The sequence below is a fragment of the Phocoena sinus genome, chromosome 9 (genome assembly GCF_008692025.1).
Source record: "Phocoena sinus isolate mPhoSin1 chromosome 9, mPhoSin1.pri, whole genome shotgun sequence".
NCBI lineage: Eukaryota > Metazoa > Chordata > Mammalia > Artiodactyla > Phocoenidae > Phocoena > Phocoena sinus.
This window is the reverse complement of record NC_045771.1, coordinates 18,412,968-18,427,318: the sequence shown is the minus strand read 5'-3', so window position 1 is coordinate 18,427,318 and position 14,351 is coordinate 18,412,968. Positions and strand designations below refer to the sequence as shown.

Here is a 14,351-nt window from a genome sequence, read left to right as displayed (position 1 = left end):
CTTACTTTTTTTTTTTTTTTTATGCTGTACGCGGGCCTCTCACTGTTGTGGCCTCTCCCGTTGCGGAGCACAGACTCCGGACGCGCAGGCTCAGTCGGCCATGGCTCACGGGCCCAGCCGCTCCGCGGCACGTGGGATCCTCCCAGACCGGGGCACGAACCCACGTCCCCTGCATCGGCAGGCGGACTCTCAACCACTGCGCCACCAGGGAAGCCCCAGTCCTTACTTCTGAGGAGCATACATCTCCCTTTTGATTTCCTTCTGAAACTTAGCTGGTACTGTACCTCCGAGAAAGTCCTCAGAGTGCTTTCACATATAGGCTTTAGGCATTAGCGTTTCTAGTTAACATTTTATTCCTAATAGCCTTTGTTTGTAAGAAGTAGATTCATATAATACATATAGTTGTAATATTGGATCATAAAGCTAAATCATTTCTGGATCCTAGCAGCAACACATGATAGAATTCCTTACAGTAGAACAAACATTTACTAACGTCTTGCAGCATATAAGGCACTGTTTTGAGAGCATGGGTGACACAAGGATGTATAAAACATGGTCCCTTATAATCCCCGTGGGAGAAGTGAGCATTTGCCCAGCCACTTCTAACAGAAGGCGAGTGGGAGTGCTGTATATATGTGCAGTGATCTTAATTACTGTCTGTGGTTCCTGTTCCTGCTCCAGTGACTCAGGGGAGTCATCAAAGGTACAGATTTGACTTTCTGAAGTTAGTCCTGTATGCAGAAAATGAAGTTGTTTGAATTTCTTCCTGTTTTGGCTTTGAGCTACTCGTTTGACTTACCACCAAATTTTCATTATTTCTTATTTAAAATATCCCAATCATTTAAATGGATAGCAGTTAACTCCCAGACGCTCCTACATGAAGATTCAAGAATTAAAGACAATGGTTGGGGGTTGGTGAAGGGGCAGTGATAGAGATGGGTTGATGCAGGATTAGATGTTTCCCTTCAGAACGTTCCTGGATGCTGTATCAAACAATCTAAGCCATTATCAGAGGATGTGATATCTGGCCATGCGTTTTAACTTTCATATGATGTTCCAGTTAATGAATTTGTAATACGATATTACATAATATAGTATCGATTCAGTTTGGTTTAATCCAATGCAGATGCATTTTTCTAGCCTTAGGAGTTCTGCTTGCTTGACTCTCTTAGGACAAAGAATGTGGCTTATGCCAAAACTGAGTAATGAATAATGGCTTCATTGTGGTTTTTCCTCATTTGCTATTTTTAAAAGCCAGTCGCTTAAGTCTCATTGACTGATTATTAACCAGTCTAAGTATTTTAAATATTTGGAAGTAATTAGTCTGCTGTGTGAATGGCTTGAGTAGTCATTAAAGTGGAATGTCAGCTTTATTTATTGGAAACATTTCTATTTTTGTTGAGCCCTCCTTTCTTTATAAGTGAAACATTATAGTTCTCGTGGCCTTTGTTAGTTGGCTCTTCCATTTGGTCCCACACAAAAGTGGGTTTTTATCTAAGCCACAGGCATGAGCTTGAGAGTGGTGCTCTTAAAGAAAGGGCTTGTTAGATCTGGTTAGATCTGAGGCCATGGTCAGATGAGTTCTATGTGTGCCCCTCTCCCCCTGCCAAAGACCCAGAACTTTTTACTGAGGCCACAGACTGCAAACCCTCAACCTGGCCCATCATGATCCCAGTGTGTTAGGTATTTCAAGGGGATCAGACAAATCTGTTGATCCCTTTACTAGTCTTGAAAACATGAGAACACTTGGTGCTGGTGTCCAGTTAGCACCCAGCCCTTCACAAGGGCAGAGCATGAACACAAACATTCTCCTCTCTCCTTATGCTGTGGTGGAAATAGCCATAGACAAGTCAGACGACCAGAGTTGAAGTCCTGGAATTTGGGAATTTAAAAAAAATGTCTAATTTTACTACCTTAACAGTCTGGTGACTCGAAGAGTTTTATTTAACTTCTCTGGATCTGTTTAGTAGTTTTTTAAACAGCTTTCTTGAGGTATAATTCACATGACATACAGTTCACCCATTTAAAGTGTTCAGTTCAGTGGCTTTTCACAGAGCTGTATTTTCACAGAGTTGTATATTCACAGAGTTACCCATCTATCACCACAGTCAATTTCAGAACATTTTCATTACCCTCAAAAGAAACTCCATACCTAGCTATTACTGCCCAGTCCTCCCATTCCCTCTGGCCCTAAGCAACCCCAGATCTATTTATGTCACTATAGATTTGCCTATTCTGGACATTTCATAGAAATGGACTCATACAATATGTACTCTGTGACTGGCTGCTTTCACTTAGCATAATGTTTTCAAGGGTTGTCAATGTTTAGCATGCATCAGCACTTCTTTCCTTTTTATTGCCAAATAATATTCCATTGCATGGATCTGCCACATTTAATTTACCCACTCATCAGTTGATGGACATTTAGACTGTTTCCATCTTCTGTCTATTATGAATAATGCTGCTGTGAGGGTTCGTGTACAGGTTTTTGTGTGGACATGTGTTTTCATTTCTCTTGGGTATATATACCTAGGAGTGAAATTGCAGGGTCCCATGGTAATTCTGTGCTTACCCATTTGAGGAATTGCCAGACTTGTTATCCAAAGATTCCACAGGATTTTATTTTACAGTGTATTAGGATTTCAGTTTCTCTATATCCTTAGTGGTCACCTGGCTCTAAACCACGTGCTGTTGCATTCCTCTCTGGCTATCTCCAGGGGATGTGGGTGGCAGCTACTATGCGGCCAGCTGACAGATCTGACCTGAGAGGGTCTGAGGGCTTTTAGAATCCCAGGCAGTCATCTCCCAGCTAAACAGCTGGCTGTCTGGCCTGAATTTATCTGTTCTTGCCAGCTTTAGTTTGGGATGGTAATCTTGTGTAGGGTTGCAGTGTGGGGATGGGGGCTTGGCAGGGCAAAGGAGTGTTTTAGTAGCCTACCCTTTAAATCTTCTACCTAGAAGAGAATTCGTAGTACAGAAAGAAGAAACACTTGTTGGGCTATACTTTCTCATGTATGTTCTCTTTTAAGTCCATTCCTCCTGCCCCACAGGGTTTGTAATAGTGGTAGAGAAGAGTGTGTGTTTCTTTTTTTAATTAGACAGAGGCAGTGGAGGCCCAGAGAGGTTACTTACCTAAAGTTATATATTTGGAAGGGGACTAGCAAAGGAGGAGATGGGATGGGTACTTAGAATAGACCCTGACTTCCAAGTTATGATCCTTTCCATTGTTTCATAGCTGTTTGAGTATACAGCTTGTGCATAAGAGTTCTTAGGCAGTTCTTCTGAACCTAGAAATGAAATTCTAATAAAGAACCACCCCAGCGGCTGAGATCCAGTGCTATGATTCTGTGACTGGTGCTCATAGTTATGACCAAAGTTAAAAATGACACAGTGCATTGATAACTAACTGCTACTAACTTATTCTGCCATTCTCACCTTCCAAGATGGACCCTTGCACTCCCCTCAGAACTTGCTCTACCCTGGGTCCTTTCTATTAATAAAGAACAGAAGTATATGGTTAGAATTTAGAAGTCTATATAATAAAAGTGTGTTTTTAAAGTAGATAATTTGAATACTTTCAGTCACCTTTTAATTGGCTTAACTCCATCTTTTTAGGTCTCCTCTCTTCTCTTTGCCCATTTTGAACTCAGAGGAACTTGAAAGACATTGTGCACTAGTTACATACACCTGGGTTTAAATCCAGCCTTTGGTATTTACTGCCTGTGTGACCTTGAGTTGTTTGCTTAACCTCTCTGTGTCAGAAATTGTTACATGGAAAAATAATGGTGCATATCTTCCTAGGATAAGTTAATACACATAAAGTGCTTAGAAGAGTACCTGGCATGCGGAATGTACTCAGTACATGTTAGCTGTTTATTGTTTTTTAAAAACACTCATAATAATAGAAACCTTATCACGACCACTGCTGCTACCATCCTTGCTACAACTCCAGCTCTTCTGGTCAAAATTGAACAACCTATGATTCAGGTTATCTACTTATTAAAAAAAATTTTGTGGGAGCGCACTGTACGGCATGTGGGATCTTAGCTCCCCGACCAGGGATCGAACCTGGGCCCTTGTCAGTGAGAGCGTGGAGTCCTAACCCCTGGACCACCAGGGAATTCCCTGATTCAGGCTATTTTAAAAAGAACTGAGGGAATTGCCTGGTGGTCCAGTGGTTAGGACTCCACGCTTTCACTGCCTCGGGCGTGAGTTCAATCCCTGGTCAGGGAACTAAGATCCCACAGGACGCGCAGCATGCCGAAAATAAGTAAGTAAGTAAATAAATAAATAAATAAGTAAGTAAAATTTTTAAAAAATAAAAAAAGAATTGAAGGTGATTTGTCCATTACACATACCTTTCTCTCCTAGCAGTTGGGCTGTTAAGGGACAGCAGGAGAACGAGACCTGTTTACAAGGCATGTCGATCAACCTTCTTTTGATTCCTCTTGATTGTATTTCCTGAGCACCTAGGGGAGAGTTATTCCTTGACTGGGTCTAGCCCAGGGCATCCCATGCTCACTCAGTGTTGGAAAACCAGCCACTTTCTAATCAATTGAACTAGATTTTTTTTTTTTTTTTTTTTTTTTTTTTTATGGTACGCAGGCCTCTCACTGTTGTGGCCTCTCCCGTTGCGGAGCACAGGCTCCGGACGCGCAGGTTCAGCAGCCATGGCTCACGGGCCCAGCCACTCCGCAGCATGTGGGATCTTCCCGGACCGGGGCACGAACCTGTGTCCCCTGCATCGGCAGGCAGACTCTCAACCACTGCGCCACCAGGGAAGCCCCTATTGAACTAGATTTTGAGGTTAATTTTAGCCAGCCTGGGGACAACATATAAAAGGAAAAAAACCGGAAAGCCCCCCTAGTTCACTTTCAGATTTTTCAAGATTGATTTCTGCGGAAAACCAGTAACACACATGTGAGCATGGAGAGAATAATTTTCATTTCTTTAAGATTTAGATAGGAAACAACCAGGAACAGTTTGCCCCAAAAGGTATTTACTGTCCCAAGATTTAATGTAATTTGAACTTCTGTCTTAGATTTTTAAAAAAAAACAACTTCTGAGGGACTTCCTTGGTGGTGCAGTGTATAAGACTCTGTGCTCCCAATGCAGGGGGCCCAGGGTTTGATCCCTGGTCAGGGGACTAGATCCCACATGCTGCAACCAAGAGTTCGCATGCCGCAACTAAGGAGCCCGCCTGCCGCAACTAAGACCTGGCACAACCAAATAAATAAGTAAATAAATAAATAAAACTTCTGGGACGCCCTTGGCTTCCAGCAACTATAGCTGGAATCCCTCACAGTACCTGGTGTGGTTCCAAACATGCAGTTAATATGGGACTAAGTGAATGTGTAGTTAATTAACTAAACACAGCTGCCTCCTGGGTTGTCTTTAATGCCTTGCTCCTCCCTGTCTTAATCTCCAGGTATCTCAGATGAAGACATTATCAACATCACTCTTCCTACTGGAGTCCCCATTCTCCTGGAACTGGATGAGAACCTGCATGCCGTTGGACCTCACCAGTTCCTGGGCAACCAAGAGGCTATCCAAGCGGCCATTAAGAAAGTAGAGGATCAAGGAAAAGTGAAACGCGCTGACAAATAAAATCTTTCCCACGTGCTAGCTAGGGATAGCTGCAGCAGGAGTGGTATGCGGTGTGTTATAGGTGCTGATCTCGCTTTTTTTTTTTTTCTCCCCCGCTGATTTTTCCTGATTTTTCCAGATCTAGGCTGTGGGGTAGAGTTTGTGTAAGTAACTAGGTAACATATATTGGCCCAGATAAAGGCTTTAGGATGCCTGAGTGCTAATGTCATAAGCCTTATGCATTAGCCCCTGCCGGCCCCGTTTGAATTAGTCACTAAGTTAGTCACCAGTGGGGCTAAATCAATGTCATAAGTTTCCAAGATGGGGAAGCAACAAGTGGAGGTCAAGTTCAAGGTATTCCTCATTCAATAAATCAGTATAGAGTGACCACTGACAGGCACTACTTCCTCCAATAAGTAGTTCACAGTTATATTTACTGAGACTTTCTAGGATGATAATAAAGGGCATTAGATAACACACTATACTTAAGTATTTATTACTAGTCTTTTCCTCTAGGGAGAGGGATGCTTTGATAGGTTAAGACCAGAGGCCCATTAAATGGGAGAGTCATGGATGGATTCCTCCAAGACAGCCAACAACAAACACCAAGGCCCTTTGCCTCATAACATTTGGTGGAATTCCTCTCTGGCTGCTAGAATTAGCAGCATATAGACAGCTATAGCTGTTCGTGTTCTCTTTTTGTTTTATTTTTGTGTTTTAAACTTTAATTTTGGGGTCTTTAAAATTAATTTAAAAATAAGTTCTGTGACTGAAAATGGTACCATCCCAAGAATTTCCATATGATTCATAAATATTAAGTATAGGCTGCTGAATTATTCTCTGCTCTTATCTTCCTATAACACAAAGAGTTGTACTTATTTCAACACATAGACATGCCTAATTCTCTAAAAATTGAAGGTCGGGTCGGGGGAAGGTAGAATATAGTGGGTGTAATTTTATTCACTTGAACAGGGGAAATGGTATATTCGCCCTTGTCATGTACATTTGTTCTTTATCTGCTGAGGGCAAAACATTATGGTACGTAGTCTATAGTATTCAGGGTAGGCCACAGACAGAACTGACTGCTTATCAATCTTAATGATATAGGATGTTTTTAGATGCTGGAGATAGGTAAGTGATCATTTCTTTAAGCTACTGCCTTATTTCAGAGCAAGTGACATATATTTCAGTGATAAAGTCATGTAAACAATTTACAACTATAAAAGCTGTTACAGATATCACCAGTTTTTCATGGTTTTCCATTGGTGGATTGGTTTATTTGTATCCATTTTATAGTAAAACTGTCATTAGAAGGAAACTAATTCTAAAACCCTTGCTACTGCTTGCTTGGTCTCTACTGATCCTTAAATCAAGACTTAGGGCATCAGCTGAAAAGAAGAAATGAACCTGGTTTGCTCACAGCTGGCTGCATCTGTGATGCATAAGGACATGGAACGTGGATGCTTGACGTTCCTGACCAACTACTGGCTTTTCTGCCGTAGTCCTTCTTTTCACAGTTCTGTTGCCTAACCAAATAACACTGTTTATAATTCAGAGATCAGGGCCAAGAATACAACTACCAGATCTTCCTAGAATTCCAAACCTATGGCTAAGCTTCAACTCAGGCCATTTTTGAACGGCTCCATCTCTGGAATTGGCATCTGAATTTTCCAGCCCAAGAAGTGACCATGTCTTAACACAGCTTAAGAGCCTAGAGTTGGATTCTTCCCTTGTCCTGCATCTAGATATCCACCTCCCATGGACACCTGGCAGCATGATGTGCTCCTGCACACAGAGCTGTGCTCACACCCCGTCACTGTGGAATCTTATAGACTTCCTGAGAGAGGGATAATTTTTGCTGACACTTTCTGGTACAATTTGGTTTTTGAGATCTTGGCTGAAATAAATGAAGAGATATTTATGAAAATTTGCTGTAAAATTATTTTTAACGACTCCAGCACTTCAACCTTGAGACCACCTAGTGAATCTGTTTTCTTTGCATGGCTTACAAGGGATCCAGAATTTTTTTTTTTTTTTTTTTTTTTTTTTGGGGTACACGGGCCTCTCACTGTTGTGGCCTCTCCCATTGTGGAGCACAGGCTCTGGACGCGCAGGCTCAGTGGCCATGGCTCATGGGCCCCGCTGCTCTGCGGCATGTGGGATCTTCCCGGACTGGGACACGAACCCACGTCCCCCGCATCGGCAGCATCGGCAGGCGGACTCTCAACCACTGCGCCACCAAGGAAGCCCGGATCCAGAATTTTTGATGTAGGTATCTTGAAATCTGCCTAACCTGCATCCTCATCTTGGCATCCTTCTGTACCACGTCAAGCTGGGACCAAAAAATGGGGACTTTTTTAAATTTAAAAAATGATAGACAGCTTATCCAGAAATTTGGTCCTTGGAGAGGGCAGCCCATCCTGCTGCCAGGTTGGGCTTGCCCTGGAGCCAGTTAGACACGTCTCTTTTGCCCAGGCTGTAATGATTGTTTCATGCAGGTCCAGTGTGGTAAGATAAGAGCCATAGCAAGATGCTACTCCTAGAGTTTTAATTTTTAAATATCTCAGATGAGTAGTGTATCCCAGTACACTCAGACTTTGTTTTTCTGAAAGAACAGAAATTCTGCCTCAGAAAATGGAAGTTCTTGCATCATCCAGTACTAATTTGAGCACTGAATTAACAAAGCATCCTCGGTTAGAGTACATAATGTCGTGTATGTTTCCTTGATAAGATGTATGAGGCAAATTTCTTAACATGATCTGGCTATTTCCAAGCTCAACCAGATTCTTTTGCTCCAGATTTGCAGACTATTTCTCATCTTGGGTCATGACCACTTTTATTAAAATGCAGTCCCTCCATGTGCACGGTAATGGCAGTGGTTATTTGTCTTCTGGCCTGGGAAGCCTCCCCAGGCTCTATAGTTTTGTTGTGAAAATGCTTTTTTTTGGTCAGTGTGTGAGCTGGTTAACCCAACTGCCCCATCGGACAGCAGTTGGGCAACTCGGTGGCCAGAAGCAGAAGTCCTCCTGATCATGATGACAGTCTCAGGAAAGAGAAGCCAGAGGTCATGTACATTTCTCCCCTTTTCCTACTATGTAGTTATAGTTTTTTATTTTTCTAGCTCCTTTGTGTTTATGACAGAATGAGGTAGGGGAACCAGCTTTACTAGACAGAAGATTCATCATCCCCAGCGTCATTTTTAATATATTTTTATGCTTTTACATAAAAAGTGGCAAGCCTCTTTTCAAAGTTCAGCTTTCCTCTTACCTGGAAAGTCTTTCATATGTTCAAATTGCCTTAACATTGTAGACCCTGATCGTTTCTCCTGTTTTTGTCTTCTGCATGGTTGGATTTTGCAAGTTTGGGGCTCACTTATGTAACACTGTTCGTTGTATTAAATCATGCCTGGCCTCTCAAAAGATCTGGCTGTGACAGATGCCATGTTATGCTGTAGCCTGATGGTTTCCACATCGGTCTGTGAGGGGACTTTGATCCCAAGGGGAATATGAAACATCCGTTCTGTAAGAATATTTTAATCATACAATCTCCCTCTAGTGACAAAGCTATTTGGCAAAATGATAGGCAGAATTTAAGTCAATCTTTTTCCACAATTGGTGAAGTTTTATTTATTGGAGGATAATCTAGCTATATAGACTAACCTTTAAAACATGCAACTTAAGCCCCCAAAAAATGAAAGTTCCTTAGACAATTTTTTAAAGATAAGCTAGATTGTCATCAATACTTCCTATTTTCACATAATAGAGCCACATCTTATTTGCCATTTATTTGAGTTGGGGCTAGCCATTTAAGCTTATGCTTACTCTGATTTGACAGGAATATATATTTTGAAATCTTTTTATTATAAAAAAATTTAAACATCCCCAAAAGCTGAGAGCATAAATAACACAAAGAACACTCACCCATCAGCCACTATCACCTCATTAACCATTATGTGTATCTTCTCACACTGTCCACTGGATTGCTGTGAAACAAATGCCAAACGTCAAACAGGATAAATTTTGAAAAGGAAAACACCTCAAATAGTCTTCAACCAATTAAAGCAGAAGCCACAGTAATCTGTTCTAAATTTGTCCTCTTTGGTCCTCTCAAGAAACAACCATTGCTAAGTTGTCCAATTCGAGTCCTATATATAGGTGCATTATCTCTTGTTGCTATTTAAAGAGCTGTTAGTCTGTGCGACTTCTGCGGAATAATTTGGGATGATATGGTACCGCTGATGTTAAATTCAAGTGTTTAAAGATGAAAATGTTCCTGAGACTGTTTCTAGGATGTAATTCTGAATCTCATAGATTTAAAAAATTGAGCAAATTTGTTGATGTCATTGTAAATTAGGTTACTCACAATGGGAGAAGGGAGATAGAAAGTGGAGGAAGATAAAGATAGAAAGTGGAGGAAGATAAAGAAGACCCCCGTGTTACTAGTTTTGAGCTGGAGATACCTGTAGGAATGTGTGTGCATTTTCCCCTCTCTTTCTTCCCAACGCCACCCCACCTTTCCCCCACCCCCCAACCCCAGCTCTGGCTCTGTGCTCTGAAAGGGCCTAGAAGCCATAACCTAGTAATAGCACACGTAGTTCCCTTGATCTTGTTTTCTAAATACTGTTCCACAGACCCAGGCATGTTTGGGAAAATCGTTGATTCCAGGTTGGAGGCAGATAAAGTATAAGGTGAGTTTAGAACATCTTGAGTCAGAAAAGAAAAAAATGCCCAAAGACTGGTGGGACACAAAAATTGGCTTCAAATGCCAAATCTGGGACCGTTTGAGATGAAAGAAAAGAATAACAAGAATGGATTATAGAACATTTGTCTCAGTCTGTTCAGGCTGTTGTGACAAAACACCACAGACTGGGTGGCTTAAATAACAAACATTTCTCACAGTTCTGGAGGCTGGGAAGTCCAAGATCCAGGCACTGGCAGATTTAGTGTCTGATAAGAACCTTCTTTCTGGTGCTCAGAAAGACGCCTTCTCGCTGTGTCCTCACATGGTAGAGAGGGAGGGGGCTCTGGTCTCTTCCTCTTAGAAGGACACTGTTCTCATCATGAAGGATCCACCCTCACGACCTCATCTAAATCTGCTCACCTCCCAAAGGCCCCACCTCCAAATACCATCACACCGGGGATTAGGGTTTTAACATTTGAACCTTAATTTGATATTTTAATTAAAAGTTATAAAGGATATTTTGGGGGCCTGAAAAATTTAAGGGTGAGGTGTCATTATGTCTGCAACTCACATTAAAATGTTTGAGCCAACACAATTGCTCCTATATATTTAAAGAGACGCAGAAAGCAAATATAGTAAATGTTGTAATTGATGAGGAAAGAATTAATAATGTACTATTCTTCCAGCTTTTCTGTAGGTTTGACATTTTCCAAAATAAAATCCCCCCAAATAAATAAAGTGACAGGAGAAAAAAAAATTGGCAAAGAAGCAACTAAAACAACCTTGTATTAAGTACAGTCACTAAAACATGTTTCGCTATATGCAGTGACTGGATAAAGGTGCCTGGTTTCTATACTTTTTATTCTTGAAATCTCAGTTTTGGTTAGTAAAGGAAAAACTTCTTTGTATTGTCAAGAAACAAATTTTCTACACTTATTTTTTTCTACTAGGTCTAGTGCTACAGTTATGTATCAGACAATTAGCTTCTCTGCTAATACAAGTCAAAAATAGGATTATGATTGCCATCACCTTGTGGCTGAACAAATAGAATTTCTCCTGATACAAAACCTTCTACTTTAATCTTTTAGTACCTTAGGATGGCATCCCTTCTTAATGCCACCGTTTGGCCCCTAAACTCTACTTAATCTCTGGGCCTCCGTTTCCTTCGATTTTAGCTCTTTGCAGTGGCCACCTCCCGTGTCCCTTGTGTCACTCAGCTCAGTGTCATCGCCCAGCTTGAATCCATGTGACCTCAAAGCAGCCATGATTTCTACTGCTGCTCCATGCTTCCTTCTACTAAGACTGCTGAGGGTCAATAGCCTGTAATGAATGCTTCTCATTGCCCAAAGCAGAAGTCAAATAGGTTCTGTTGGCACTAAAGATTGGCCTTTTATTTATGTTGTGGTTGACAACTTAAGCCTGAAGTCTATTCTTACTTTAAAAACAACGTTCACGAAAACAATCCTGTTTTCATGAAGGAAACTCTAACTTTTCAAGACGGCTTCATTTAATTCTCTGCAAAGCCAAGTTCTTAAAAACTTCAGCATAGACCAGAATGTGACATAAGCTTGTCTCCAAACAGCCAGTGCCTCATTTCCAGTTGCAAAAAACAGATACCATTTGACACCAACTGCAGCTGAAGGAGCTATTTTTTTCTTCTTTTTATAAATTTATTTATTTATTTTGGCTGTGTTGGGTCTTCGTTGCTGTGCGCAGGCTTTCTCTAGCTGCGGCGAGCGGGGGCTACACTTCGTTGCGGTATGCAGGCTTCTCATTGTGGTGGCTTTTCTTGTTGCAGAGCACGGTCTCTAGGCGTGCGGGCTTCAGTAGTTGTGGATTGCGGGCTCTAGAGCGCAGGCTCAGTAGTTGTGGCGCACGGGCTTAGTTGCTCCGCAGCATGTGGCATCTTCCTGGACCAGGGCTCAAACCCATGTCCCCTGCATTGGCAGATGGATTCTTAACCACTGCACCACCGGGGAAGTCCGGAAGGAGCTATTTTGCTGCAGAGAGTTTACTCAAGAATTTCTCATGAATTCACTCTAGCCACACAGATGCTGAAAAGGGCACATCCACCAACCACACTGTCCTGCATCCACTTGAGAGGAATCTTCATTTGATGTAATGCTGACCTAGGTGGGGATTAAGACACAGCTGGAGTTTGTATCAGTCAAATTAATTGCATAAAAATCTACTCTTTTAGTGAGAAGACTCTTTGGAGTAGTTAAACCTGGACGTTGGAGCAGAGAGGGCCAAGACCATCACATAGTTACACACCCATGATTGAGACCAAATCCATTCTGACACTTATTCTATAGAACATTCACTAGAGTTCTCCTGGCAGCCACTAGCCATCGGTATAGTAAAATACTAGTCAGTATTTCTGTTTCTGAAGCGCCCCAGGATTCTGAATTGGATTGCAGGGAACATTATTTGTAGCTGGAATTCCAGGTACTCTCCTAAGAGTCTTGGTGTTTTATCTTTATTTTTAATCTTTATTTCTGCAGTTAGACACTGGGGGTCAGTATTTATTCATAAATGCCTCTGGGTTTGACTGCAAACCTAGCTCTGGCTATTTACAAAAGGTAATGTCTAAAGAGTCCTGGAATTGATTGTGGGATTTCCTTCTCTGATTATGTAACTACAGAGCTCAGCCTAGGTAAACATAAAATGTAAATATAAACATCGTGGATCCCCATGGGATTGTAACCTGGGAAAGATGCAGACAGTTTTCAATCTAAAATACAAACTAATACCAAGTCCTTGTTGGTTTCTGGAGACTTGTCTGGCAACGTTGTTCCTACAGATGCACTCAGATGTTTGGCAGGATTTGGCCGTCATCCTTGACCTTCCTTCTTCTGATTACTTATTGAGTCCTGCTGGTTCTCTCTCCTCATACCTTTCAAATTCATCTCCTCTCTGTCCCCATTGCTCAGGCCTTGAGTCACATCCTCATCTTTTCTCTCTTTAAACATTTCAACAGTCTTCTAGACGATCTTCCTGCCTCCGCTTTTACTCTTCTCCAATCCTCTCCAAGATTTGTCAGGGTGACTTTTCACAAGATCTACCACACAGAACTTCACGCAGACTTTCAGAGACACGGTCATTTCTTAAGGCTCTGCTTTGGCATTCATCTCCCCTCCATTGCCTGTCCCACTTTGCCTTCTTTTTATTTCCTGCCTAACATCTGCTTATCCCTCAGAGCTGTTAGCCTCCCATGGATGCCTGTGATTTACCTGTGCTGGATCTCACCTGTTCCTTTGTCTTTTCACTGGCAGAAGAATGAATTCAAGTTCTCTGCCTCATGAAGCTGGGTACCAGACAAGGTCATGCAAATTTACTCTTCAGAATCCCCCAGGGGCTTCCCTGGTGGTCCAGTGGTGAAGAATCTGCCTTCCAATGCAGGGGATGTGGGTTTGATCCCTGGTAGAGGAACTAATATCCCACATGCCGCAGGGCAACTAAGCCTGCGTGCCGCAACTACTGAGCCTGTGCGCTCTGGAGCCCATGCACTACAACTAGAAAGAAGCCTGCCAGCACGCTCTGGAGCCCGCACGCCACAATGAAGATCCCACGTGCCGCAACTAAGACCCAACACAACTAAATAAATAAATACTTTAAAAAAATTTCAGAAAAGAATCCCCCCAATTTATCTCACTTGAGCATTAAACTGTCCGTTTATTGTAGATTTATTTTAAAATATTTCTTGTCTAGAGATATTTGGTCTTAATCTGTACTGTGCTTTGTGGCTGTCTTCCCACTGTGAATCCATGGAAGCAAAGATGGAAACCCTGCTGCTGGTGGATAGGAAGGCAAGTGAGGCTGAGTAGTCCTTCATCTCAGAGCATTTCTCCATAGGCAGCTGCTATAATGGTGTGGAAACAGGTTATTTAATGAGTTGTGTTCTTGCCTTTTATTCAAATTATAGAGTTAAATGTAGCAATATAAATATTTTGAAAATAACTACAGAAAACTCCTTAATCCTACAATCCTGAAAACTATTTCATTTTTTTCTTATATGCATTTTCACATAGATATATTCTTAATTTATATTTGATTTTATATGCTTTTCTTCATCATAAGTATTT

The 14,351-nt window shown here is 41.6% G+C and overlaps 1 protein-coding gene across 1 annotated transcript in view; it reads left to right on the top strand.

The window, feature by feature from the left end:
* Nucleotides 1-7,513, top strand: part of BPGM (bisphosphoglycerate mutase) — a 32,966-nt gene extending 25,453 nt beyond the window's left edge. The window contains exon 3 of the mRNA XM_032643383.1: nucleotides 5,429-7,513. Coding sequence (XP_032499274.1) covers nucleotides 5,429-5,607 — 179 coding nt within the window. The 3' untranslated portion in view covers nucleotides 5,608-7,513. The remainder of the gene's footprint in view (nucleotides 1-5,428) is intronic.
* The last annotated feature ends 6,838 nt before the right edge of the window (nucleotides 7,514-14,351 follow it).